This window comes from Larimichthys crocea, chromosome XVI (assembly GCF_000972845.2).
Source record: "Larimichthys crocea isolate SSNF chromosome XVI, L_crocea_2.0, whole genome shotgun sequence".
NCBI classification, from domain to species: Eukaryota; Metazoa; Chordata; class Actinopteri; family Sciaenidae; genus Larimichthys; species Larimichthys crocea.
The window spans coordinates 7,803,306-7,829,579 of NC_040026.1; the positions used below are offsets into that span (position 1 = coordinate 7,803,306).

General features: G+C 41.0%; 1 protein-coding gene across 2 annotated transcripts; it reads right to left on the bottom strand.

Annotated features, from left to right (window-relative positions):
* Nucleotides 1-1,184: 1,184 nt before the first annotated feature.
* erbb2 (erb-b2 receptor tyrosine kinase 2) lies at nucleotides 1,185-25,941 on the bottom strand. Of its 2 annotated transcripts, none has more exons than XM_010740861.3 (27): nucleotides 25,550-25,941; nucleotides 16,636-16,787; nucleotides 16,221-16,401; nucleotides 15,940-16,080; nucleotides 15,475-15,543; nucleotides 15,248-15,363; nucleotides 14,973-15,114; nucleotides 14,523-14,651; nucleotides 13,631-13,772; nucleotides 12,803-12,876; nucleotides 12,523-12,613; nucleotides 11,722-11,924; nucleotides 11,196-11,325; nucleotides 9,916-10,006; nucleotides 9,205-9,359; nucleotides 9,074-9,121; nucleotides 8,838-8,976; nucleotides 8,623-8,745; nucleotides 8,427-8,525; nucleotides 8,160-8,345; nucleotides 7,829-7,984; nucleotides 7,660-7,735; nucleotides 7,014-7,160; nucleotides 6,677-6,774; nucleotides 6,339-6,530; nucleotides 3,546-3,927; nucleotides 1,185-3,446 (listed from the first exon to the last, which is right to left on the bottom strand). In XM_010740861.3, the coding sequence occupies exons 1-27, from the start codon at nucleotides 25,620-25,622 to the stop codon at nucleotides 3,085-3,087; spliced, it is 3,897 nt and encodes a 1,298-aa protein (XP_010739163.3). In that variant the 5' UTR covers nucleotides 25,623-25,941; the 3' UTR covers nucleotides 1,185-3,084. The 2 variants fall into 2 exon arrangements, with proteins under 2 accessions (XP_010739163.3, XP_010739162.3); XM_010740860.3 differs by having other exon boundaries at nucleotides 3,546-3,930.
* Nucleotides 25,942-26,274: the final 333 nt, after the last annotated feature.

A 26,274-nucleotide genomic window follows, 5' to 3' on the forward strand; every position in this document is an offset into this window, starting at 1 on the left:
TTCGTATGTATTTACTCCACCCTCCCTCATTAGTAGAGCAACTTGTCACAATTTATTCAATCAAATTAGCTACCAAAGTGATTGTTTTTATTTATATATACTACACATTTACATTATGGGACTTACTGACCAAATAGAAAAGGATGCATAAAAAAAAACTCCCCCAAAAAATTGTTATTATTCATGTCCTGTCACAATCACACAAACAGTGAAAGGTAAAAAAAAAAAAAATTCACAAGTATAAAAGATACATTTTCTTCAAAATGTAAATTACAGATATTTAATTTGATAAAACCTTCAGCACACTCCTGTTAGTTAACCATTCCTTCTTTTCTCTTGGGCTTTCTCCTGGATGGAAACATTTCACTTTTTAAACACACTTGCAGATGTTTAACTAACATCTGCAGCAAAAAACAGGCCTAATTTTCCCCATTCAGTTTACTTTCACTGCTCAGTCTCACAATTTAAAAAGAGCCAAACAACCTTTTCAACATTTATCTGATTCCAATAAGAAAGCTGATCATGATTCAGCATTTTGTCCGAGGACACTTCAACAGTGAGAGTGGCAGGAGATTTCATTTAAAACCACCAAGTCACCAGACTGTGACTGGTGCCAGTCCTCACTGGTTTTAGTACAACTCAATGGTTTTATATTGAAACTGTGTCAAAGAACAAGACAAACTAAGTAAAGAACTTTTTTTTTTTTTTTTTTTTTTAAGTAGGACAGCAGGTAGATCAGTCTGTGTCGGCCACATGAGACATTTTATACAAAATGACATTACAGTGTAAACACCAGTACATTAACTGTGATTGTGCAACAGTCTCACAATATCCAGGAGAAATAACACATTCTTAAGAAAATGGGAACATCAGTGAGCTGTACTATAATATTATTACAATCCTGTGAAGACCTTGAATCTCCAAGAGAGGTGATATTCATGTTTTAAAGTATTAATTGATATTATTGTTTTTTATATCCAGTAGCAAAATCACCCAAATTTCTTCACATTTTAAAACATTTAACTTAACTTTTGGAAATTTTAAGGTGGCACTATTGGATAAAAAAGAAAGCCAGAGGTTTTCACTGGAAAGTAACAACACATATGAAGGGTTTTCATTTCAAAAACACTAATATATATATATATATATATATATTTTTTTTTTTAAAGACACAAAAACCTGTTATGAATCTTATCACTCAATAATGATTCCATCCTTAGTATATGACAGTGTATTAAAATAGAACTTACTCTTATGTAAGAAATTGTTATATAAAATCAGGTATCATTTTTCGAGATCCTTTTCTGGAACAAAACTCTTCAAAACCCGTATGAGAACATCAAGTTAAAAGAAATTTTCCCAAAGACTTTCAGAGTAAAGCTGATCTGTTGATGAAGAGGGGAGGAGGTTTGTGTAGGGTTGTACACATTTCAACAACCCAAATAATCGTTTCAAGACTTGTTTGGGATTTCGAGCCCCAAATCTTGATCCACATTCTGCCGACAAGCTCCAAACCTCTGTAGAGGAAAACTCCAGTTGTCTCTTTTCAAAGCTGTGACAACATCAGTGGTCGGGACGTGCGAGTTGGGAGAGCGCTGACTTTCCAACAAGGACATGAGGGTCAGACAATGGCTCCATTGACTTGCTTTTGACCTCCCCCAGTCCAACACCAGTTAACATGGAAAAAAAAAAAAGAAACACTCTTCAAAAAAATGCTGTTGATTATTAACTGGGATGCCAGTGTGTTCTCACTGAGTGGAATTTGAGCCATGCATTGATTATCCAAACCGAGCAGAGCAATGTTTCTGCTTCCTCACATTCACATTCAGCCCCAGTGTCGAGTGCGTTGTTCACTTTTACAGAAACAGCAGAAGTGCTTTTCGTCCCATAAAGTTTGGCAAACACACATGTACATATACACATGCAAATTCTTCACTTCTTGTGGAATATACTCACTAATAGCTTGCAGTGCTTTCTTGCACAGTGAAAGACCACCAAAACCAAAAGGCTCATTGTGATAACACAAGCCTGGGGGGCATATACAGTATTCTAACATGTAGTGCATTGTGCATGATTTAAATTGCACATAATCTCCCCCAATTCTTTGCAGAATTGTAAATCCCTGAAAAGTTGGCTCTAACTTAGTTACCAGTACACTTTGTCTTTCAGACAAAACGTAGGTTTTTTGAGATTTTTGCAGCTTAAAAAGTCTGCGAGTACCTCGTATCTCATCTGTTGTACCACAAAGTAGCTGCAGCCACAGACACTAACAACCACATGCATCAGCGTGGCACAATGCCTCTGTCTTCTCCATACAGGATGCCTTTCTTTCAGGGAGCATGTCGACTGGCCAGATGGGCTGCAGGGCCTCCTCTGGCCAAAACTAAATGGCTTTGAGTGTGCTGAAGACCCCCATCAGGTCAGAGACAAAGTGACCAGAATACTAAACATCACCTTCAATGCACGTCGAGGCTCACTTTGTCAAAGTGTTCTATATGTTTTTGTCTCTGTTTAGCTGGGCTGGGTAGCATATGAAGACCCACAAGGGAACTGAAGAGAATACAAAAAAATGCTTCACAAAGTAGAAACAGACATTAAACTAATTAAAAGAACATTTTAAAAAATCAGCATTCATTAATCCAGTCAAATGGTGGATTCTGTGATAATCAGACCCTTCTCGTACCATGATGGGTTTTGACAAATGTGAACTCCTTTGTGTATCAAGTACTGAGTTACATACAGAGGCTGAGTGACTTTTTTTGGCACTTAACAGTCACATAGAGAGTGCAGATTGCTGAGAGGAAGACAGGAATACAAATGATGCCACAGACACCAGATTAATGCTACACTGTGTTGAGTCGTGGCGTGTCACAACCGGGCGATTTGGCGACTTTTGCTGGACAACCTCGACCAGTTTGGATTCGGGTGCTTCACTCGATGTTGAGAGAAGATTCACTTCCACATGCACGTACTATTCCCAATCACACACACACCCTCACACAAATATTATATCTTCCCTTTCTCTCGCTAGAACACAATCTGTGACTCCTCTTGAGTTCATCATGTTACTCTGACTGTCTTTCCTCAAGTATATCCACTCCAGGTGTCTGCTAGTCCCAGATACTCTGGATTCTCTGCCGTGGGGGTCACAAACCCGTTCACATGCCTGGGCACTCCTCCGTCTCTCTCAAGTGCTTCGGGACCGTCTGCAGCCCCAGCTACTGCTTTTGCTTTGGCCACATGGTCCAAGTAGTATGGGTTATCAAAGGCTGGAGATGTGGAGACCCCGGCACCCATGGGGACCAAATATCCTGGGTTTTCTACGCTGTGACCAGAGCTCAGGCCGTTAGGCAGGCGTCTGTCTATTCTGGAGCCTTTACGAGGCAGCGTACTGGGCCGCTCGGGGATCCCCGGTCTGAGATCCTGAATCTCCTGGTTGATGTACTCTAAAAATTTGGAGGAAGAAAGAACAAAACATTTTGAGATTTATTTATCAAACACTTCCTTTCATATTTAAAGTTGATAATAGAAGCAATAATGCTTACCTGGCAAGGCATGACTATGATTATACCCATGATTCCATCTGGGCAGTGAGTAATGAGGATGATGAAAGCCTCTTGGCCCGTCTATCTCCAGGTCGCCCTGGCTCCCATTAGAGTAGGTGGGGTCTTTGCAGTAGCGTCCGGGGCTCGCCGGGGGCAGCGAGGGGTCGTCTCCTGGTCCATCCAGAAAGACTGAGTCAGACTGGCCTCCAGCTGATGGACTGCGAGCCAGCATTGGGTACTGAGGCGTCCATATGCCGTTGGAGGTGCTTGCTCCTAAAGGCAGGGTAGGATACTGGCTCTGGCCAAGAGTGCTCAGAGAGGAGTACATGCTGCGAGGAACGCTGACGACGGAGGGATCAACATCTAAGCCCTGATCTCTGCTCTGCTGGAGAGAGAGAGTGAGAGACAGAGAGACAGAGTGTTGCAATTACAAATCTTTTAGTATACACATGTTTATTTTCTTTAAGTGCATTGGAACAACACAAAAAAGAAGAAGAAAAAAGCTCAAATTTGATATAATTTTACACAAAACTTAAAAATGAGGTGGGACAAAATTGTTGACACCCTCAACGTAATATGTGGTTGCACACCCTTTGGAGAAAATAACTGAAACCATTCGCTTCCTATAACCATCAACAAGCTTCCTACACCTCTCAATTGGAATTTTGGACCACTCTTCTTTTGCAAACTGCTCCAGGTCTCTCAGATTTGAAGGTAGCCTTCTCAAAACAGCAATTTTGAGATCTCTCCATAGGCGTTCTATGGGATTTAGATCCGGACTCATTGCTGGCCACTTCAGAATTCTCCAGCGTTTTGTCTCCAACCATTTCTGGGTGCTTTTTGAGGTATGTTTCGGGTCATTGTCCTGCTGGACACCCATGACCTCTGACGCAGACCCAGTTTTTTTTTTTTAAAGATTATTTTTTGGCCTTTTATGCCTTTAATGATAGTACAGCTGAAGATAGACAGGAAGCAGGAGGCAGAGAGAGGGGGAGTGACACACAGTAAATGGCCACCCGATGCGGGATTCGAACCGGGGCCAGCTGCAGCGAAGACTGTAGCCTCTTACACACAGGGCGGCCACTTAACCCACTACGCTACCAACCGCCCCGCAGACCCAGCTTTCTGACACTAGGCCCTACATTACGGGCCAGAATCTTTTGATAGTCTCCAGATTTCATGATTCCTTGCACACAGTCAATGCACCCAGTGCCAGAGGCAGCAAAACAACCCCAAAACATCTTTGAACCTCCACCATGTTTGAAATAGACTAAACAGTAGAATGACATGCTTTGGTAAAAAGCTCTACCTTAGTCTCATCTGTCCACAAAATGTTCTCCCAGAAGGATTGAAGGCTTACGCAGGTAGATTTTTGCAAACTGCAGTCTGGCTTCTTTTTTTTTTAAGATTATTTTCTTGGCCTTTTATGCCTTTAATGATAGGACAGCTGAAGATAGACAGGAAGCAGGGGGCAGAGAGAGGGGGAATGACACGCAGTAAATGGCCGTCCGATGCGGGATTCGAACCGGGGCCAGCTGCAGCGAGGACTGTAGCCTCCACTACGCTACCGACCGCCCCTCAGTCTGGCTTTTTTATGTCTCTGTGTCACAAGTGGGGTTCTCCTCGGCCTCCTGCCATAGCGCTTCATCTCATTCAGATGGACGACCTATGGTTCAAGCTGACACCGTTGCACCCTGAGTCTGCAGGACAGCCTAAATTTGTGTGGAAGTTAACTGAGGTTGTTTATCCACCATTCAAACTGTCCTGTGTCCTATCCTGTGATTTGCCACAGTTTCATGGGTTATGAACTTCTTGATTATATTGCACACAGTGGACAAAGGAACTTTAAGATTTCTGGAGATGGACTTGTAACCTTGAGATTGTTGATATTTCCCACAATTTTACTTCTTAAGTCCTCAGACAATTCTCAGCTCTTCTTTCTTTTCTCCAGGCACATAACACAAAGGCTGAGTCAACTTTTATACAATCTAACTGGCTTCAGGTTTGATTTCTATATTGCCAGCACCTGTTACTTGCCACAGGTGAGTTTAACCGAACATCACATGCTTGAAATAAAATTATTTACCCACAGTTTTAATAGGGTGCCAATGATTTTGTCCAGTCCCTTTTTGGAGTTTTGTGTAAAATGATGCCAAATTTGGCTTTTTTCTTCTGCTTTGTTGTGTTGTCCCAATGTACTTAAAGGAAATAAAAGTGTATACCAAAACATTTTAAATTGGAACACTTTTCTTGAAGAAATGGTGCGTTTTCTGGGTGCTTTCATCAATGACTGTAGACGCAGGTGAATTCAAACTTTAAAAAGGTTCACAAGTTTCCATGGCTGAAATCAGATTTTATCAAGACTGGACAAAAGCTGGTTTGAGAAAACTGAAAAACTGGTTTGAAATCTACCAAAGAAGACAGATGATGGTGCTGAAAAGTCACCTAGGAACCATGGATATATGTACCAAACTGACCAACATCACCATTTCTAGAGCTTTGCTGCTATGACGGCAACGTGTGTTTATTTTATTACCACAGTGACCAGTGCAGATAGCTTGATGATGCCTGGACACAAAGTCCAATGTAATGACTGACAAATAACAGAGCGCACAATCTGATTTGAAAAACAACTTCCCAATAGTCTGAACTTTTGTCAGACAGACCATAGGGATAAAACAACATCTGTACATCTGTGAACATCTGTATCTAATGCTTGGATCTGACTAGCAATAATATGTTTGAATCTGTGTAGTAAAAGTCCAGAACAAAGAGCTGCCTGTCCCCACTGACCCTGTACGACTGGTGTCTGGATGGCCCGTTGGCTTGAATCCCGTCTCCCTGAGTCCTGGGGAAGAGGTTTGGCTGAGGCACCAGATACTCCTCAGCATCCAGCAGTTCTCTCATATTGTTACCTTCCTCCTCCATAAGCATCCGGAAAAACTGGCTGTCCACTGGGCTGGACAGGCTCATCTGCTCGTCGTTCTGCAGGAACAACAACAAGAACACACAGTAAGAATGTATGAGTAACACTTTATTTATCCCCGTGGACATATTATATCTATTTTTCAAGGGAAACTGTAAGCAGACACGCACAAAAATAAAGCATTTGCAACGTAAAACACACATACCTGAATGACTACATAGCGAGGAGGATCTCTGGCCATGCTAGTAAAATCATTCACCAGATCTCTGAACCTCGGTCTGCTGTCTGGGTCAATCATCCAACCTGCCACCCAAACATAAAAATCAAGATGTCAATCAATGATCTTCAACACATGGTACCAACGGGCAACTCTGGTAGGGACATGTAATAATGGCAACTACGTAAAACGTAATGTAATGAACACTAATTCCTCTGTTTTGATGAAGAACTGAACTGACTAAAGAGGAAATAGACTACATATAAAGTATTCATCAAGTAAAGTTTCCTTATTAATAATCGCACTGGTTTTCTCAACTACTGACATTTGACCATGATCATGTAGACGTCGATGGTGCAGATGAGGGGCTGCGGAAGTCGTTCTCCTCCCTCTAAAACATCTGGAATATCTCTTGCTGGAATCATGTCGTAAGGCTTAGCACCGAACGTCATAAGCTCCCAGACCGTCACCCCTGAGAAGGAATCGTACGATTATTAACAGCATGAGTCACTCGAAAATAAAATATCTACCAAAATTACCCTGAAAAATGTATCAGCTGCTATCGACATAGACGACAAGCATGAAACTCAGCTATACGCAAAATAAAGAATCATGCCTGTCTTTAAAACTAAATTTAAGTCACCATTTATGATGATTTCATTCATCAACAAATGTCAAGACATTTATTTCTCCAATAGAGATTTATGGCATTTTAGAACACCATTCACTGCATATGCAACCACTGCCTCTATACAAACTATTCTTCCGACTATGCTGCTGCTTTTCTGAAGCATTGCAATCAACATTCACAGCATTAAAACTTACTTTACTTACTTTCACTTAGTAATACAATGCTACATTAGAAAAACTAAGAAATGAACGTTGCATCCCTATCAAGCAGCACCACACAGATGACCAGAAACACTACACTTCTTTTTTTAATGTCATTTGCAGCCCTGAGTGATAATGACCATAGCTCCAGACGTCGCTCTGATGAGTGAACTTTCTGTGGAGAATTGACTCGAGCGCCATCCATTTAATCGGCACCTAGAAACACAGATACAGAACATGAGTAAGTAAATAAATAAATGTGAATGCCCTCAGTGCAGATGCTCCTATACAGTCACAGTACTATCTTACCTTCCCTCCGTCAGCATGATATTCAGTCTCGTCTATATCGAGCAGACGAGCCAGACCGAAGTCGGTGATCTTCACGTGGTTTGGGTTCTTGACCAAAACATTGCGGGCGGCTAAGTCTCTGTGGACCAGCCGGACTTCCTCCAGATAATTCATTCCCTACACACACACACACATATCCATCACCCACGAATCCATGTGCCCACAATTATACAAGCTGATACCACATCAAATATGAGAGGAAAAATAAGATTGCATTACTAGTACAAGCTGCAGTACAAGTATGTGCACTTGAACCAACCTAAAGATGATACCTTGTTTCTTGTTTACATACCTTGGCGATCTGGACACACCAGTTGAGGAGGAACTGGGAGCCGACGCGGTCCTTATTCTCCCTCACGTAGTCGAGAAGGCAGCCGTATGGCATCAGCTGAGTGACCAGCTGCACCGTAGAGGTCAGACAAATCCCCAGCAGACGACACACGTAGGGGCTGACCACTCCCGCCATCACATAGGCCTCCTGGGTAAGACGGAGGATAGATGTTGAGGACTGAACTGTATTTATGTGTGCTATAAATGTTTGTATCTGGCTTCTACTGACATCAAGGATCTCCTTATTGGCCTTGGGGGAGGTGTTTTCTCGTAACACCTTAATGGCTACTGGTATCTTCACATTTTCCCCCTCAGGAGCCCAGACCCCCTGAAACAGATCATCAAAATCAATCAATAACTCACCAAAGAGGTAAAGTTAAATATCTAAATAACAATAAATAATGTTCAAGAATTGGCTCACACACCTTGTAAACAGTACCAAAGGCTCCTGCACCCAGAACCCTGAGTTTCTTCAACTCAGTCTCCTTCAGGATGCGCATCTGAGCTTGATTGGGTGACGCACCACTGGGTGTTAGAGGCTCCACCAGCTTTAGACGTGAAAGGAAGCAAATGGAAGATTAACAATAACAAATAAAACAATTAAGTCTTCCACTTCCTGGAAATCAGTATTTGTGCCCACCTCGTGTTCTTGCAGGATCCTCCTCATTGTCTCCTTCCTCTTCAGCTTCTTCTGTCTCCTCAGGTAAAAGACCAGCAGAGCCAGCAGGATGAAGAAGAGCACCACTCCACCCACTGCAGCCGCGATTGTTGTGCCCGGTCTGAACAGAGATAAACAGTTCAACACAGCTCCGATTCCTCAAAAGAAGTACTGGGAAAATCCTGATTGTTTAATTGAATCCATAAAAAGTAGCTCACCCTGTCCTGGTGTCAATGGGGCAGCCTCTCTCATCCATCACAGTGCATCTGAAACAGAGAAACACTCGGTGTGAAATTGTTCTCATTGTGTGTGCAGTTTGTGTTTGTGTTTGTGATGTGCGTCCACTCACAACAGTGTGCAGTTGGTGTTGCAGGGCAGACAGTGTCTTGTAGCATTGCTGTACTTCCACACAGTTTGCTGATCCTCCTTCACCCCGCTGGGACAATGATCCACGCAGAACTCACCATCCTGGAAGTTTCGACACTCTGCACAATGTTCTGCGCCCTGAAGATGCACAGAGAGAAATATTAAGTATAGTTACACAAAACTTGCATTCACACAAATATAATGAGGTGACGATTTAGATTATTTTTGAGTTTATTTGATAGCTTTTACAGTCGAAACAGGCAGAAAATGTGGTGAAAGGGCAAGGGGGATGACATGCAATATAGGTGGTTACATAGTATGTGCTCTAGACAACCCAGTGACATCCATGTTGGGTCATAACTTCTGACATGACTTTAATCTTCACTGAAGTGGAAGAGTTTCTGTCTCAGTAATTTCCGCTGTGCTGCTGTTGTTTAGGAAAGTTTTTTAAATGTATAAATGTACAGAGAAGATAACTCTTTTTTTTGATTAACTAAGTCATTGTTTAATCAATAAATGGAAAAAAGACATTTCCAAGAGACATTTAGACTTTAACTGAGCAAACAGGTGATGTTGAAATACTTTACGGGAACATATGAGGGTAAAAGAAAAACATCTACTTTGCCCTATTTAACCCTATTTTGGTATGAAACCCACCATGGCTGAAAGACTGCAAGTCACATGAACATCTTACCGGGCCGTGACAGGAGGCAGAGCCATTGAGAGGTTGACACTCTGCGTGACAGGCAACACACAAAGATCTATCTGTGTATTCACGTACAGACCTGCAACACGAGCACAGCGGGGGTTGTAGCATAACATCATATAACACTGTCTGGTATTTGTTGGTGGACATGCATACATTTTTAGAAAGAGGGCCCCAGCTACAAATAACTGCCAGCGTCTGCCTGACATGATGACCTGAACAGGCTAACCTGTTCTCTGAACCACACAGGGCTGGGCAACAATGTTTATTATTGTTCATCAACTTTCATTTCATTGGCACAATAAGAATATATGATAGGTATATATGATATGACGGATATTCTTTCTTGCATAGTTAGGTGAGAAGATCGATGCCTATGTAAATATGAAGCTACATCTAACATTAGCTTAGAAATAACGTCCTTAATTTTTAGCCTCTAAGCATGAAAGTGGTATAAATCTGGTATGAAACTATTCCTTTAACTAAATTCATCATCATGCAAAAAAATCCGTAACTGAAGGTTTTGTTTTACATGTGTGAAAAGCAAGAGTAATGCATGACAGTAGGGCATTTCCACATCAAGGTAAATATATGTATTAATACTGTGATCTATGTATATATAGCTGAAGAGTGACAAGAAAGCGGGATTGAGAGTGGGGCTGGTGACACACAGCAAAGGGCCACAGGTTGGAATCAAACACTTGAACCTTTGTACGCTGTACCAGCTGAGCTAACCGGTGTCTCATAACGTGATCGTGATATGATATGACGTGTTAACTTGGGCAACAACATATTTTTTGAGGGATTGATTGACAGAAAACTGGAGCCTGTTTATCATTCAAACATAATTTAAGTGGAGTTGAAACACATGAAATGTTCAGTCGTGCTTTATGTGTAGCATGACTTCATCAGCGGGATATTTTAGGCTTTTGGACTGTGTGCACGTAAATCATCAAACAGACAACTTCAAACTGGATCTCTACTGATTTATTTGACTTCTGTGTCATCTTGGAAATATGCAACTAATATACATGTACATCAGTCCAGTTACTGTGCAAACATGTATTTGATTGATGATTTGATGATTGACGATTTCACATTCACATTTTTCCTTTAGGTGATTACTTTAGATACATGATTACCTTTGCTTTTTTTAAATTGAGAGTTCAGGATTAGAGTTATGACACACAGTGTACTGTATTATTTGAAACATTATCACTTGGCTCCTTATTGATTTAGTGCAGCCACACCCATATAAACTCCTTTACCCCTGATAGATGTCACACTGCTCCACACACTCAGTGCCACGTTGGTAAGCCTTGCAGGATACACATTGGCTGGGCCCTGGGCCCCAGCAGCCCCCCTCACACAGCGGATGACAAACCTGCCCCTCTTCCTCTGAAGACACATAGAGAAATGGAGAAAACAAAGCATGATGTACACTGTACTGTATTTTTTCCCTCCTCACTATCACTATGTCAAAATTGTGTTTTCAGCTTTGTGAGAGCTAAAGCTGTAAAATTTAAATGTTTCAATAAGAAATGTTTGGAAAATTGCAAAAAGAAGGGCTGTGAAGACCACCTGCCTCATCAATTACAAATATTTGCAACAACATCAATTAACCAGTGCTGTTCAAATTGTAAATCTCAAGGTTTCTGCAGCTTGATTTCTTTCTAAATATAATTGAATCGCGTATCTGATCAAAGTATTTGACTTGGAGAGACAGACAGAGACAGCTGCCAAGTGCAACCCACAGTGACTCTAATGGACGTTCACATTGCTCCGTTCACCTACCACAGACTTGGGGGTTCTGGTTGTTCCTGACGATGCGGTGAGGTCCCTGAGTGGGATGGAGGAGACTGTCCCAGGGCAATGAACTGGTGTAGCACAGCCGGGAATTGTTGTACAACATGACCAAACCTCCACTGACGCTGCGTAGTGAACGCAACCCAAGAGATTCGATGTGCAGATTCTGGATGGCAAGTGAGAATACACCCCTGAACAGAATTTGAAAATCAAATTGGAGATAGAATAAAGGAATTATTATGAGTACAATGAAGAAAGCTGGGAAAATTCGACAAGAAATAACACCACGAGAGCAGGCGATCAACAAGAAAAACAACAAGGTCTTTACTTTAATTACAACAAAGAAACAACTAGCCCATAATGTCAGATATTGTTGTAAAATAGTACCAGACAAGCCAAGCAGTTCTTAGCTTTGTCAGTTTGGCCTACTTTGAGCATGCTACACTAGATCGAGTTTTACTGTTATCCCGGCTGGCGTGTGCTGCAAGTTAAAGCAGCTGCGCTGGCTAATTATTAGCCTTTATAACCCTGAGAGTGAACAAACAGCTTCAACTGAACCAGAGACCTAATCGAAGGTCTCTGGTTCAGCTTGCATAACAAGTGTAAGATTTCCTGCGGCTGTATAACATTGCGTAAAATATTCTATAGCTGAAATCACAATGACAAGTATAAAACTGCAGAGTAGAGTGAGTGAGTTTTGATTTTAGTCAGTGCTAGGACCCACGGAGAAAATAAAGAAAGACGCGTCAGTCAGACAGACGGGTATGACAGGGAGTTTAAAAGTCTTACTTGTACAGCATCCGGCCTCTGATCACCTTCAGGTTCTCAAACACACTCAGATTAGCCCACTCTTCCGGCCAGGCATCAATGTACAAATAACCTGCATAACAAAAGATGACATAACAGACAAAGACGCTAAAAACAGTCAAATAGAGGAGACATAACATGCTGTGTATACCAGGCTTCTATGTGGTGTTATATGGAAAACTACATTGAATTGGAGAAAACACATTTCCGAGGTAAGTGCGTGAAAAAAGAGCTCATTACTGTTCTCCTTAGTGTTCATTACCTGTAATCTCCTCTAGTTTCTTGAATTCGCTCAGCTGCTCGAGGCTCAGGCCGGATGTGTTGGTCACAGGGTCCCTGAATGATCACAACATAATATTTAAATTTTAGTTTAACACACAACACAAAGAGAATATATTGTTTGACTGTTTCTAGATTGTTATTTTCTCTCTCTGTTTCCTGATAACATCTCAAATGGTGCAGGTTACCTCAAGTCAGAGTTTTCATTTCACACTTTCATTGTGAACAGTTGGCACATGCAACATAATTCATCAGGCATTTGACATTTCTAGTTTAGTTGGTGTCATGTCAGCCATTCCAACTACCTTTTACCTAACGCCCACAAAGCAACTTGTGACTCAACTGATTAGTTTGACATGGAGTCTATATATTAATACTGTATATACGTTCTACCTTTTACTCTTCAACATTTTTAAAATTATGTTTTAAGTTCCTTTTATTTAAATTCAGCAATCACTATGAGGAGAAAATACACAGAAAGCAGTTTTCTTTGTTCACACAAAGGTACTCTACAAGGTAGAAGAGGTCTGAAGTACTTTTGAGTACAATAATCTTAAGGGTTTGTCTTGGGTGGCAACTTTCCCCTTGACGTACACAAAGAATCTTTAGCAAATGTTGCTGTAAACTCAAATATTTGAAGGACTGAACAGGAGGGATGTGACTCTGTGGCACTATAACGTCTGGGGCATGAAGCTGCTATGGTTAAGTAAGTTTGAATTGACTTAATTCATTCATTTTGTTATTTAGAAAGTATCTTTATGAGCTAATACTCTATGTGTGTTCTATATTTGACCTCTTGTGTGTCACTTACATTGTGAAGCTCTGAGGGAGGAAGGCCAGACTACCAAAAATCTTCTTACACTTGTTGAACTGCTCCACATTAGAAGATGTTACCATGGTGATGCCATGGTTGTCCATGACACCATGGTTGTCCATACCCAGACCATAACACACTGCAATACAAAACACAAATCCACTTTTAACAAATGCATATTTAATCAAAAAAAAATAAACTAATATTACAAACGATGACCAACAACCCTTCATATAAACCTGGATATCATCAGCGTATTGAACATCAATGGTATAAGGTGATTAACAAATTGTTTGAGCTTCAGGTTTCAAGAGCAAAATGAAATGGACAGCCCGGCCTAGTGCCTCAAGCAATGTTGATGGAGGATATGCCTTTCCTGCTAAAACTGTTGAACAATAGAGGTCCCAACTGAAGTCATAAAGTAAAAATAAAATGTATGCAATGACAATGGATAATCTCAGCAACATAACAGATTATATGATACTTGGGGTCTGTCTTAAAAAGCAGAATTACTGAGTTAACTCCACTAAGTAAATCCCTGAGATTTTACTAAATCCAGAAAAATACATTATTTAAATGATCTAAATGTACCTACCCTGATTCACGAGACAATCCTCAGTTCAACAACAACAACACCGTACTACAGAAACAGGTTTGTTCACTTTACCATTGTCATGCAGTTCATCACAACATGCACACATGAGTGTGTGCAGCACGTAATCACTTCTACTGAAGCACCACGCCATGCACTTGGAAAATGCATAACTAAAATGAATCCAGAACATGGAGTCAAATTTTTTTCCCCCTGTTGGGCTTTTGGATATCTACTGCTTACTGGATGTAAACAACGTGTGCAAATGTAACCAAAAAGAGTGACAGTGATCCCCACCTTTGGGACAGTCTCCTTCACACTTTTCACATTTCTGCGTCTCATTTCCGTCAGGATGGGAGATGATAACTTCCTGGTTTGCTTTGGGACAAACCAAAGTACAAGCCACTTCCATAGCCACGTAGTTATCTACAGACAAGGAAACAAAGAGTTCAAAGGTTGCCTTTACAGCAAAAATAAAATGAAGTAGGTATCATGAAATGGGAAGCCGGTAGCCTAAAGCGTTACGCAAACAGAAATGTGACTGTAACATTGCCAGGTTTGAATCCCTGGAGTGTATCTTTGCAACAGAAGTAAATAAACAGTATTTTCTCCTGCAACACCTCTCAGCATCTGTCTATTATCATCAAGGTGCCCTATAGCAAGACACCTCATTCATAGAGCTGCACGGTGGCAACTAACTGAGCATGTGTGGTAGCTTTCTTGGATTTTTTAAAAATAAGTTCTCACAAGGACACGTCTTGACACAGGTGGCTCCAAAGTTGAACTTCTTGTTTGGGTTGGGTTTGGTTTGAAAGGTGACAGGGTCATAAATAGTAGGCGGAGGACAGTTCTCCTTACACACACCACTGTCATTGAAGTGACGACAAGCCTAGAAGGAAGAGGCGGGAGGAAACACATTACTTGAGATATGACAAAAGACTGTCTGACAACATAATGAGATGAGACTGAAGATAAGACAACACAACAGCTATCTGACAAGTGTGTTTGTGTGTGTCGTTTACCAGACAGTCTGAGTCTTTTGGTCCTGTGCATCCAGCAGCACACTGAATGTGACAGCAGTCATTAGAAAGAGTACCTTTACACCGCTGACAGCCAGACGCACAGTTAATATGAGTCCCTATAAACAAAGATGACAAAGTCAACATTTTCAGTTGTACTTCACCTAGTCTGGATTTTTTTTCCAGTGAAAAACAAATAGTGTCACACTCTGCACATGATGTTAGCTCACAGGTCTGGCAGTCTTCTGCAGTTTCTCCCCAGCAGTGCTTGTTCCCACATTTAGAAGAACACTTTGGACCTGTACCAGAAGAAACCCAACAACAACATTAAGGAGAGCTGAGCACTTGTCCAACAATTTAACAAGAGAAAAACAAAACTCAGAGCCTACAGCTATGCAGGCAGCTCTGCAGGGCTGAACAGAAATCAATATATTCATCACTAGAGCCAAAACACAGAGTTGCTAAAGACTTGCCATAAGACAAAGCTGCTGGATAAACCAGTTTCACCTCTTAAGGTAAATTTGCATTATATATATATATATATAGCAAATTTACCTTATTTGTATATTTGCATTTTGCCTGCTGTCCTAGCTGCTGTTTTGTATTTACTGTAGCGCAAAAGTAAAATTTCTCCTCCTGTGCTACCCTGTGGTAATATTTCAATCAGACAGTCATCATGTCAATCAGGGGCTCACATTTAGGGGCCCGAGCCTGCAGCCGGTGCTGCCTGTCATGGACATTCTGCTCGTCCAAAATGTCCCTCCATGTGATGTTCTGGGGGTCTGGGAAGCACAGCTGGGGGTTCCCCCAAATATACACCCCACCCAACAGGATCTCTGCACGGGAGACACAATACAAAAGAGAAGCTTGTTAACTTACAGTTACCACAGAGCAACTTAAACATACAGTCCCAACCCCAAGTCCAGTCAGATCATACTGGGCATCTACTCTGAGCTCTGCTACATTATCATCTGACCTGTGAGGCTACGAAGGCGAAGTGTCCGGAGCCCCTGTCCATTCAGTGTGTTATCCAGCACAGCTAGGGCGTAGCTGGAATTGTACAACTGGCTGCCTCTTATGATCCGAAGGTTTTCCAAAGGCACCAGACTCACGGACACATGTGCTACGAGTACATAGCCCTGTACCTCCACAATCCCCTGAAGAAGATGTAAAAAGAAGGAAACATATGAGTTTGTTGTGGCAATAGAAACAGGTGAATGGAGTAAAACCTAGAGCTAATCAAATGTGGAACAGCCTGTCCAAGACCTAAAAACAACAGTCCCATCAATTCATTCATCTGTTACTGTGCATTAGTACTCTAACAACTCTTTTAATGTAGAATTACTTAATTTCTGCAGCTATCATTACAGAAAAACACACTCTGCAAGTACCTGCAGGAAGGAGAGGTCGGGATCTCCGTGAAGGTGTGTAATCTCCAGGTTGCCATGGACGACTTGGCAGCCGGTGTAGAGCAGCTTCAGGGTCTCATAGTGATTTTCCAGGCTGGAGGGCAAGGCCAGCTTCATGTCTGTACCCAGGCACACTGCAACAGAGACCACAACTTCATCCTGCATATCAAATACTATTTAAAGCTTTTTTCATTGCTCAACATTCATGCCATTGTATGCCTAATGCCATGGCATCGAATGAAAGGACACAACTGTTGTGAATGCTTCTATACATATAACAGACAAGCAAATAAAACAATAAATCATAAAAAAAAGCTCCTTCAACTCCTCAAAATAGTTGCTGCTTTTATTTCTGGGATAGTAATCATTGAATCGTAAAGTTAAACTTGCAGTGGTACGACCGTGACACAGTTAGTTTTTACAAGGCTGCAGCACTCTGTCTAAGGCTGCGCAATCAATCAAATATTAATCACATTCACAATTTTGGCTTCCTGCATTGAAATGGACATGATCAACTGCGATATTGACATTTTAAATGTGTGCTCCGTTGATAGAAAACTCAACCGCATATGAAATCATGTGCCTCCTAAACTAACAGCAGGCCACCTGAGGTGATCGATTTGGCTTCTTTTCTGTGGAGATGTCATGCTGCTGTGATTGCACCCTGCAGCAGCAGCCAAAAAAATAATAATCCTGGGTTTTGTAGCTGCAGTCCAAAGTAGAAGAGTTATATACAACAGAGAACAGACAGACAAAACAAAAATCAAATGTCTGAAGCAGGGAGAACAGGCGAAGAGCTACTCCCATTGTTAGTGTTTGGGATTTCAGGTCAAGAACAAACCATATCCAAGAGAGTATGAGACTTCAGCAAAACATCTAACTTGTTAAACGTCTGAAAAAAATACCACTGCAGTATGATGAATGCATGAAGGCCAAGAAGCATAACGTTGTTAATTGTTAACACCCATAACAGTGACTCCGTACAGCACATTATTGTATCTATCCAGTGAAAGTGACAGCAGTGCTCTGTTGTTTTACATTACAGGTATGTAGCACAACATGAAAGTAAAAGTAGTCTTCTCTTTATCTAAATGTGAAAGTGGCAAAAAAATATTTTGCCAGTGAATAGTCGTGATCTCAGTATTGACTGATTATCATTTTGGTCATAATCGTGCAGCCCTGATCCTGTCTACATTGAAGTCATTCAAATCGTAATTCAAAACGTAAGCATGGTTGTAGACAGTTTGAACCATAAGCCGTCTTATCATGCTTTACACAACTATCTCTGTAGTCGAGCTGCAACGATTAATCTATTAGTTGTCAACAACTAAATTAATTGCCAGCTATTATGATGACCATTTTAAGTCATGTTTTCAAATACAATTTTTTATTATATAGCTTCTAAAATGTTAATATTTTCTAGTTTCTTTACTCCTCTATTACAACAAACTGAATATCTTTGACACCTGAGGATGGCACCTTGGACTTGGAGAACAGTGTCCAACATTTTTCACCATTTTCACAAGAGGTAATGATCTACAGATTAATCAGCACCCAAAATAATTGTTACTTGCAGACTTGCTGCAAGTGTAACCTAAGTCTTTAAATAAAAACTTAAGACACATTATAGCTCCAGGTTCTTGTGTTATATACTGAAACTCCAAATGAAGATGACTGTAATGACTCGGACTTTCACATATTTTTGCCTGTGTAAATGTTCAGGCTTTGAATGGGTACTCTGAACACACATACCATCTGCACTGCCTCTGTCTCTTAATGTATGTGATATATTTTCCACTGGCAGCAGAGAGCACAGATTCCCCACAGTGGGTCACACACAGCATTACATTCAGGGTCAAACAGCTCTACAATTCATTGGGGGCGGGGGGCTGTCGCACACACATAGCTCCCATGCTTTAGCAGGCAGTCACACAGTGGACAGTCACTCCTCTGCTGGGGTTATAAATGACTTCCTTTGGATTCCTTCCAACAGCCCTTCAATAGTCAACCCACTTTTCCTGATTGAAGCCACCCCCCTCTGTGCCATCTCCTTCCCTCCTTTTGGGAAAGACGGCTGGAGGGACTCAGATACATCATCGGAGGAACAGGAAGTCCTGGCAGGCGGGAGGACGGTGATTTTCCTGATACACCGGGGTTCAACAAAGTTCAGGAGATGTGTGTTCAACATGCTCTTATCATGTCTGTGCGTCTGCCACGTGTAAAGTTTCCTGGTGATTACTCAGCACTGAGAACTTGACCCATATCACAGCTCCGCCTGCACCTCAACCAAGACGCATTAGGTGATTGAGTGTAAATAATGTCATTAAAATCTGACAGCGAGATACTGCTACTGCAAACGGGTCTATGATTGAGTGGCGGCCAAAAATACACACCCAGTCGTTGCAGCTTGTGTCAAATATCAAATCAAATGACTAATCACAGCCTCTTTCGGTGATGTCATCATGGAAAATAATTTTACGTGTCAAGCCAAGAGAGGCGTCGCGCTTTTGTTCTGCGGCATTTAAATCATTTTAGTCAGACAGAACATCTAAACAGAAACTGACTCCGTGAGTCGCAACAAAACTACCACACACATACACAGACGACACCGGCGGTTCCAACCCTGGGGATTAGGTAAATGTGTCGTAACAGAAAGCAAAACAGAGAAGATTTTCCATTTCTAAAAAGTGTGTTTAAAGCCAGTCCTGTGCTTCCTCTCCTTTTATTCCCTCATTGTTTGCTCTTCAAAAGTCTCTCAGCAACGCCTGTGTGTGTGTGTGTGTATGCATGGCCTTGTGAGGAGCTGCCCACCCCTCCATCCCTGTGGCCTAAAATACTCTCTTTTATCACTTACTTAGCTCTCTCTGCCCACTATCGTGTCACCATCCCTGCCTTCCTCTTCTAAATGAACTCACTCCATCTTTTTTATTACCTGGTTTCAGAGCCAAGTTATCTCAACAAAAAAAAATCCCCTCGGTCCCCCACTGAGTCCGTGAGTTATTGCCCAACTCTTTTTGGACTCTGGAAAGTGTCATTTCACAGGAATGTGTGTCTTTGCATTTTTAAAAGATGACACACGTGGATGTATTTCACCAGTGAGAGGGGTGGTGGTGGGGGGGAGCCAAGAGAAACCAGGTTGTAGCTAAGGGTCTTGTTCAAAGACATGTCAGTGACCCTCCAGGACGTGACAGTCTCTGTGTCCCGAAGGTCACGCAACACTAATGACTGCCATGCCAAATGCACGCACACACACACACACACACACACACACACACAGTTAAGTTTGTTAACATGCTGGCTTCTGCACAGTTTGTGTAATGTGGCAACTTGGCTCTGGAAACTTCCAGTGGTCAGGTGTTTCTGTGGTTAATAAGAAAAATGAGACTGAAAGCCTACTTTCCTGCCTCTTGTCCACATTTCGGTCACTTAGGCTTCTGCCAGATAAGCTTTTAACACTTCAGTTAATATTAATAAATCAGGGTCCCCTTCTTTGCACTCTCAACAGTCCTGCGTTCATTGAGATCTCAGTCAGTGTTCTTGCGTTAATGCAGAGGTTTTAATGCATCGCAGAAACATGAAACGAACAGACAGACTTAGAAATGTTGTTTGAGCTTTGTCAGAAGGCGAATGTGTTTATACCCGAACAACCACACTCGAATTTGGGGTAAAAAGCTTGCCGCCATAGCGTCATAACAGTGCACAGTTTCAGACAGTCTCTATGGGAGAGTATTCAAAGTGTTGCATTTGTTTGCACACCAAAGTACAGAATGAAAATATGAGGTTCGTTCACAGCTTTTGCTCATCTGGCCAATCGCCATCCAATAATCACTTTGATTGGACCACATCAATGAGTTCAGTGTAACTTTTTGTAACGAATGACTACTACGCTACATGCAGTTATCGGCCAGGTGAGATAGCAAGCATGGTTTATAAAACTATTTCTGTCATTTGAGAGTGCAACACTATCAGTGCTTTCAAAATGTACACCATTATCTCCAGATTTAAGTGATTCTTGCGTCTCTCTTTGACAGCCGACTTTGCTCCTCGCTTTCTGGTGTGACAGTTTGAAAGCTATAAACTGTTTCGCCTTCTCCGAAGCGTACCCCCATTTTGATGCTTTGCTTCAGCTTTTATCTCGAATGGTAGTTAAAGTAGCGGCAGCTTGTTTGCCAGTTCTAACATTATGAAATAAATCCACATTGCTCAACTCACTGTCAAACCTTCATGACACATCAAGTTAGCCTGTATCATGCGATCAGCCAATGAAAAATAGTGAATGAAGAGTTGATTGTTCAGTCGCTGTTACGACATATGTGTCATTCCTGTTTCAGATAGGTAGATAGGTAGATAACACCTACATGCTCACGACTTTCATTTCTTTTAAGTGATTGTTTGATCTATAAAAAAAGTTTTAAAAACTATGAAGATTTCCAGAGCTAAAACACCATTTAAGAAGAAGTGGTGCATGTTTGTTATTTTTCTTGATAATTAACTTAAATATTCATTGATCATTTAAAACTTACTTTTCTTCAACTTACCGACTCATTGACTATCTGTTTCAGCTCTAATTTTAACTCTATAAACACTTCATTTTATTTTATCAGTACCATAACTTTATCTTTTTCCATCCACTTTTTGTTTTGCTGGCTCGGTGGCTCCAGTGTTTTTGTTGTTGTTGCTATTTCTGTCATGACAGACTGTATCTTGCAGGGATTAATAGTGACTGCTTTGATTTTAATCTGTTTTACAACGACAGAGCATGTGGCGACTATAAACTGACTGCGACTTGTACCAGCGTTGCTGTTGCTTGAGATCATCTGCAAACTGAAAGCCTAAACCACACCTGTGCGTGGCAGCGTTCCAGTTAGCACAGGGTGTGTGCATGTGTTTACCACTGTGTATGTGTAGAGTAAATGACACAAATACGGTGACAGCGATGCTACTGCAGGAATTAAACTGATACGTGGTTGGAAAAAGCCATGCAGTGTGCCACACCAGAACAGTCAACAGGATCCTCTGGCCTCGACTCTCCTCTAATGGATCAGATCCCTTCAAAGCTCAACACAAACAGAACAAGCTGATCCAACAGGACTTTCTCTGCCACTTCATTATCCCTCAGATTCAACATGTCAGTCCAGATTCTAATGCAACGCTAATCCCCGCGACGTGTCTTGCATAAACTTCGAATTTCTCTCCAACCTCCGTGAACGCATTCTTTCTTCCCCTTTCGTTCTACGGCCGAGGTAGAAAAAAAAACAGGTATTGCTCAACAGACAAGCAGAACAGGATCCGTACTGTACTGAAGCCACAGACGCGAACTCCTCACTAACTCGGCCTGTCATGTAATCACAAACACATACGCATCACAATGCAGCAACACATCTTCTGCACACATCTTTTTTTACACATTTACCACAGCTTGAGGCTGTTCAGCTGCAACAGCAAGGAAGAACTGCATATGAAAAGTGCAAAGAGTCAACTTAACAAATCCAAGACTGGATTAAGACTATGGCACAAAGATCGAAGAAATCTTCTGTTACTGTTAATTTGCATAACAGATGTTCATCAGATTGTTCTATATGATAATGAAAAGTTATACTGAACAACTTCCTGGGGGAAATCTCACTGTTTGATTGGTTTATTCACTGTGGGAAACACGACTCTTTATGATTGAAAAAGTATTATTTCAAAAAAGATTTTTAATAACAGAAATCTAAAAGCAGTTCTTATTAATGGATTATAACTACAGGAATTTATTAACCATTAAAATGTTCATCATCATCAATGAGAAAAAAAGTGGTACCAACAGGATGCAGCATCATAATAGGTCGGTTTTATTATTTCATCAAGCTCAAGATTCTGTCTAATGAAAAGATTGATGATAATACTGAACTCAAGTGATGTTTTCTTTCTTTTTTGTTGGTATTTCTGCCTTTTTTTTACTAGTGACAGAAGGACAGACTCAGAGTACATTCTGATTGTATGTTAGCGTCTTAAACCACAGAGATGCCCCTGAAATAATAGCTATATTTTTAGTCCAAAAAAAAAACGGATCCTGAGTTCAAACTTCTCTGCAGATGTGCTGAAAATCAACACGATGAATGGAGATATAATAATTTACTCCACAACAAGGTTGTTGTGATTTATTTTAAAACTACAGATGGCAGTGTCAGTGAATGCAGGTTGAAGAAGAAGATGCTGGAAGTTCCCTGTGAGGCCGGTCATGAGGTCCACTGATGGCCTCTTCCTCAGCACAGAGTGAGTTAGATCACTAACACGCAGCCTAGACGAGTGAGTCATGGCTGGCTGAGTTAAGGACGATTCAGTCGGACTTAATCACCTCGCAGTGGGTTTCGCTCAATGGGTGCACTGGAGTGTGACAAGGACAAACTCTGGACATAAACAGTATGTTCTCACACAGGGGCAGGCTGTTGAATTAATTCACTCACAATGGCCTTTGAAATCATACACTTGTTGACCACAGGATGTGCGTGTGTGTGTGTGTGTACAAAGACACGGAGAAAGACTTAATAACTGAAAGTAAGATTGTTGATAAGTATTGTGCCTACCTCTGCAATTAGGAACCAATCACAGCGCTCACACTGCGCTGATGCTTCATTCGACCGACACTGTGGAGCAAAGTGCACCGACCTGTTCTCACCAACAATGCATTTGCATTTGAAAATCAGTTCCACCTGTGACGATTGGCTTTGTTTGTGTGCGTAGTAGTGATGGTGGTGGTGGGGGTAGCAGATAATAAAAGACAAAGACGCTTCACAACAATATTGTTTTAGTAGTAATGATGATGGTGATATTTCATGTCATGTTTAAACCTTGCATTGGCCTCAGCAGGATTTAGATTTTTAACAAGGGCACGTCGATAAAAACTTTTAAGAACACGTCAATAAATAAAGTGTTGGTATTTTTGCCATTAGCTTGTGACCTATTAAAAGCTTTTAAAATCATTTCAGCAGGGTTATTGATATCTGAGCTCACTTCAAATAGATTACAAATAAATATTATAGCAGTACACAACTACAACTATGAGCTACAGCCGCAGGTGAAGATTGTTTTCATGATTGAGACGTAACGTTTGGCCTCTGGTGCTAAAGCATACACTAAAATATTCAGTTTACCGCAGTGTAAAGTAAGAGAAGGAAACGCAGCAAATCGTTGTTTGAAAGTAGTTTCAGCTCTTGTGAGGAATTCTCCAGTGTTGGTATTTTTGACTTTAGCTTGTGAGCTATTTTAAAATCATTTCAGCACGGTCACTGATATCAGAGTTCACTTAAAATAGATCTCAATCTAAGCTGAAGCATACGCCATGAGCAAGCACCACAGGTAAAGATTGTTTTCATGGTTGAGACGTCATTTTTGGCTTTTAAAGTGTAAAAAAAACAACAAAAAATGAAGTTTAAACCTCAAAAATATTCAGTTTACTGCAGTGTGATGTAGGTAAAGAGACAAATCATCTCATTTAAGAAGTTAGAAGTTAGTAAGAATTGTCAAATTTGCTTAAAAGTTTTTTTTTTAAACACACTAATTGATTATCAAAATATAAACTGATGTTGAAAAATGGTGATGCAACACTCTAAAATGAGGTCCTACATGTTAATACATCATTAAATGCTCATCTGTTTTACACCTAAAAATAAATAAAATCATCAGTTTTGTTGGACGACATTGCAAATGTGAAGAATTCTCTCGTGTTAAGTGCTTTTGCCATTAGCTTGTGACCTTTTAAATGTTTTTAAAATCTTTTAGTGATATCAGAGTTCACTTAAAATAGATCTCGATCTGTATTTTAAGACCACGTAACCCAAAATATGAGCTAGAGCTGCGGGTAAAGTTTGTTTTTCACGGTTGAGATGTAGTGTTTGGTTTTTAAAATGTCTCAAACTAAAGTCTAAACCTCAGAAATATTCAGTAATATTACTCCAAGGGAGGAGAAGGAAAAGCAGCAAATCATTGTTGGAAAATTGGAGTAATCAAATATTTGGCTTACTTCTTCTGAGAAGCCACTGCAGCAGAAAGGAGAGGGTGAGGTGAGGGGTCTTCAATCAGCGACTACACTCTGCTATATGCAATTAAAAATCTACACTGCTTTTTTTTAAAACTACTAATTAATCATCAAAATAGTTTCTAGAAGATGGTGATGCAACATCTCTTCCCACATGTAAATACATCCTGATCCCCTTTCAAAATAAAACCATCAAATGTTTGTTGGGACTATGGTTTGCAAAAGTGCACTTTCAGTTAGCTCTTGTTTTACTGGCATGCACTCAATCTCCAAGTGTGACAAGTGGTCCTCTATCACACAATGTCCTCTTTGGAGCCAGCAAGTGAATAATTGACATCGTCATGATCCCTGGCACACAATGCGCTGTCTGTTGTTGTAGGTTTGTTTTTGTTTACGCGGAAAGCAAACCAGCCCAACGTCCCGCCTGCACGCACAAGTCACCCAGTGCTGGTCTCTGTCCCCAAAATGCTGCAAAGCAGGTTCTCATATTTCTTACCTGTTTCAATGTTACTACTATTACTACCATGCCGAGCAGCAGCAGCAGCAGCAGCAGCGGTCGTGTTTATTAATGCAACAAAAGCGCGCTTCAAGTTGCAACATGGGAGTTTTAAGTCCCAACAGTGAGTGGAGTTTGTGACAGGTGTGATTTTACTCCCAATCAGCGCTTCATGAATCCCCCACAAGCCAGACAGAGGACGAGGGCTGCGGACTCACGGAGGAATGTGGTCCCAGCCAGAAATATCAACCTCTAAAGCTCGAGTGTTTACTCAAATATACGCACATGCTCTACTTTAATATTCCCTTTAGTCAGAGTGTGTGTTTTTTGCAAACAGCTGAGCCATTAAAAAGGCGAGAGAGTGTGTTAAAGTTACCCACCTTCTCTGCCCAACGCGCCCGTCACTCCGAGCAGCACGGCCCCGACAAACACCAAACTTCTCACCGCCTCCATCTGCAGCTGCGAGCCGGCTCTTCTACTCCATATTCCAACTGTTATTTTTAACTGTTCCCAACGAGGAATGGCCTTGTTTGTTTCAACTTCCTCCCGTCTCCAGGTTAGTTTAGTTTTTTTTTTTTTTAATGGCACGTATATATGGAGTTGTTGTTCGTTTCCCAATCTCAGTGACTTCCTCCCTGGAATTCCGTGCCTGTTGGTAGTGGAGCGTGACAGTGCGCAGGAGCGGAGGCGCGCACCCGTGAAGGCCTGAGCGGGGAGTGGCAGGTTGAGTCAGTCAGCCCGCCCTTACTACGAGCTGTCTGCAGGGCACAGTGCTGGAGAAAGTATTCAGATACTTCACTTCAGTTCAAATACTACAATCACACTGTGAAGATACTAAAGTCCTGCACTAGGAAGCTTAAGTAAATGTATAATCAGTATTTAAATACTAAAAGTAAAAGTACTCAATGCAGAAAAATGACCCCTGTGACTATTATACTAGTATTTAGTCCTTCACTTAAGTAAATTTAAGAACATGGTCCTGTGTTAGGAAACTTAAGTAAAAGTATGTAATCAGTAATGTCTTATTATATTATATTATAGTTAAAGTTATATAATAATAATAATATATAATAATTATAATAATATAAATAACAACAACAAACAA

Bases quoted from the DNA above. Each gene is read 5' to 3' on its own strand.
- erbb2 (XM_010740860.3), bottom strand. From the start codon at position 25,622: ATGGAGGCGGTGAGAAGTTTGGTGTTTGTCGGGGCCGTGCTGCTCGGA. The intron at 11,925-12,522 runs GTAAGACTTTTA...AATTCTGTTCAG, and splicing joins AGAGGCCGGATGCTGTACAA to GGGTGTATTCTCACTTGCCA. The intron at 8,526-8,622 runs GTGTGTGAGCCA...GATCTGTTTCAG, and splicing joins CCTTTGGTACTGTTTACAAG to GGGGTCTGGGCTCCTGAGGG.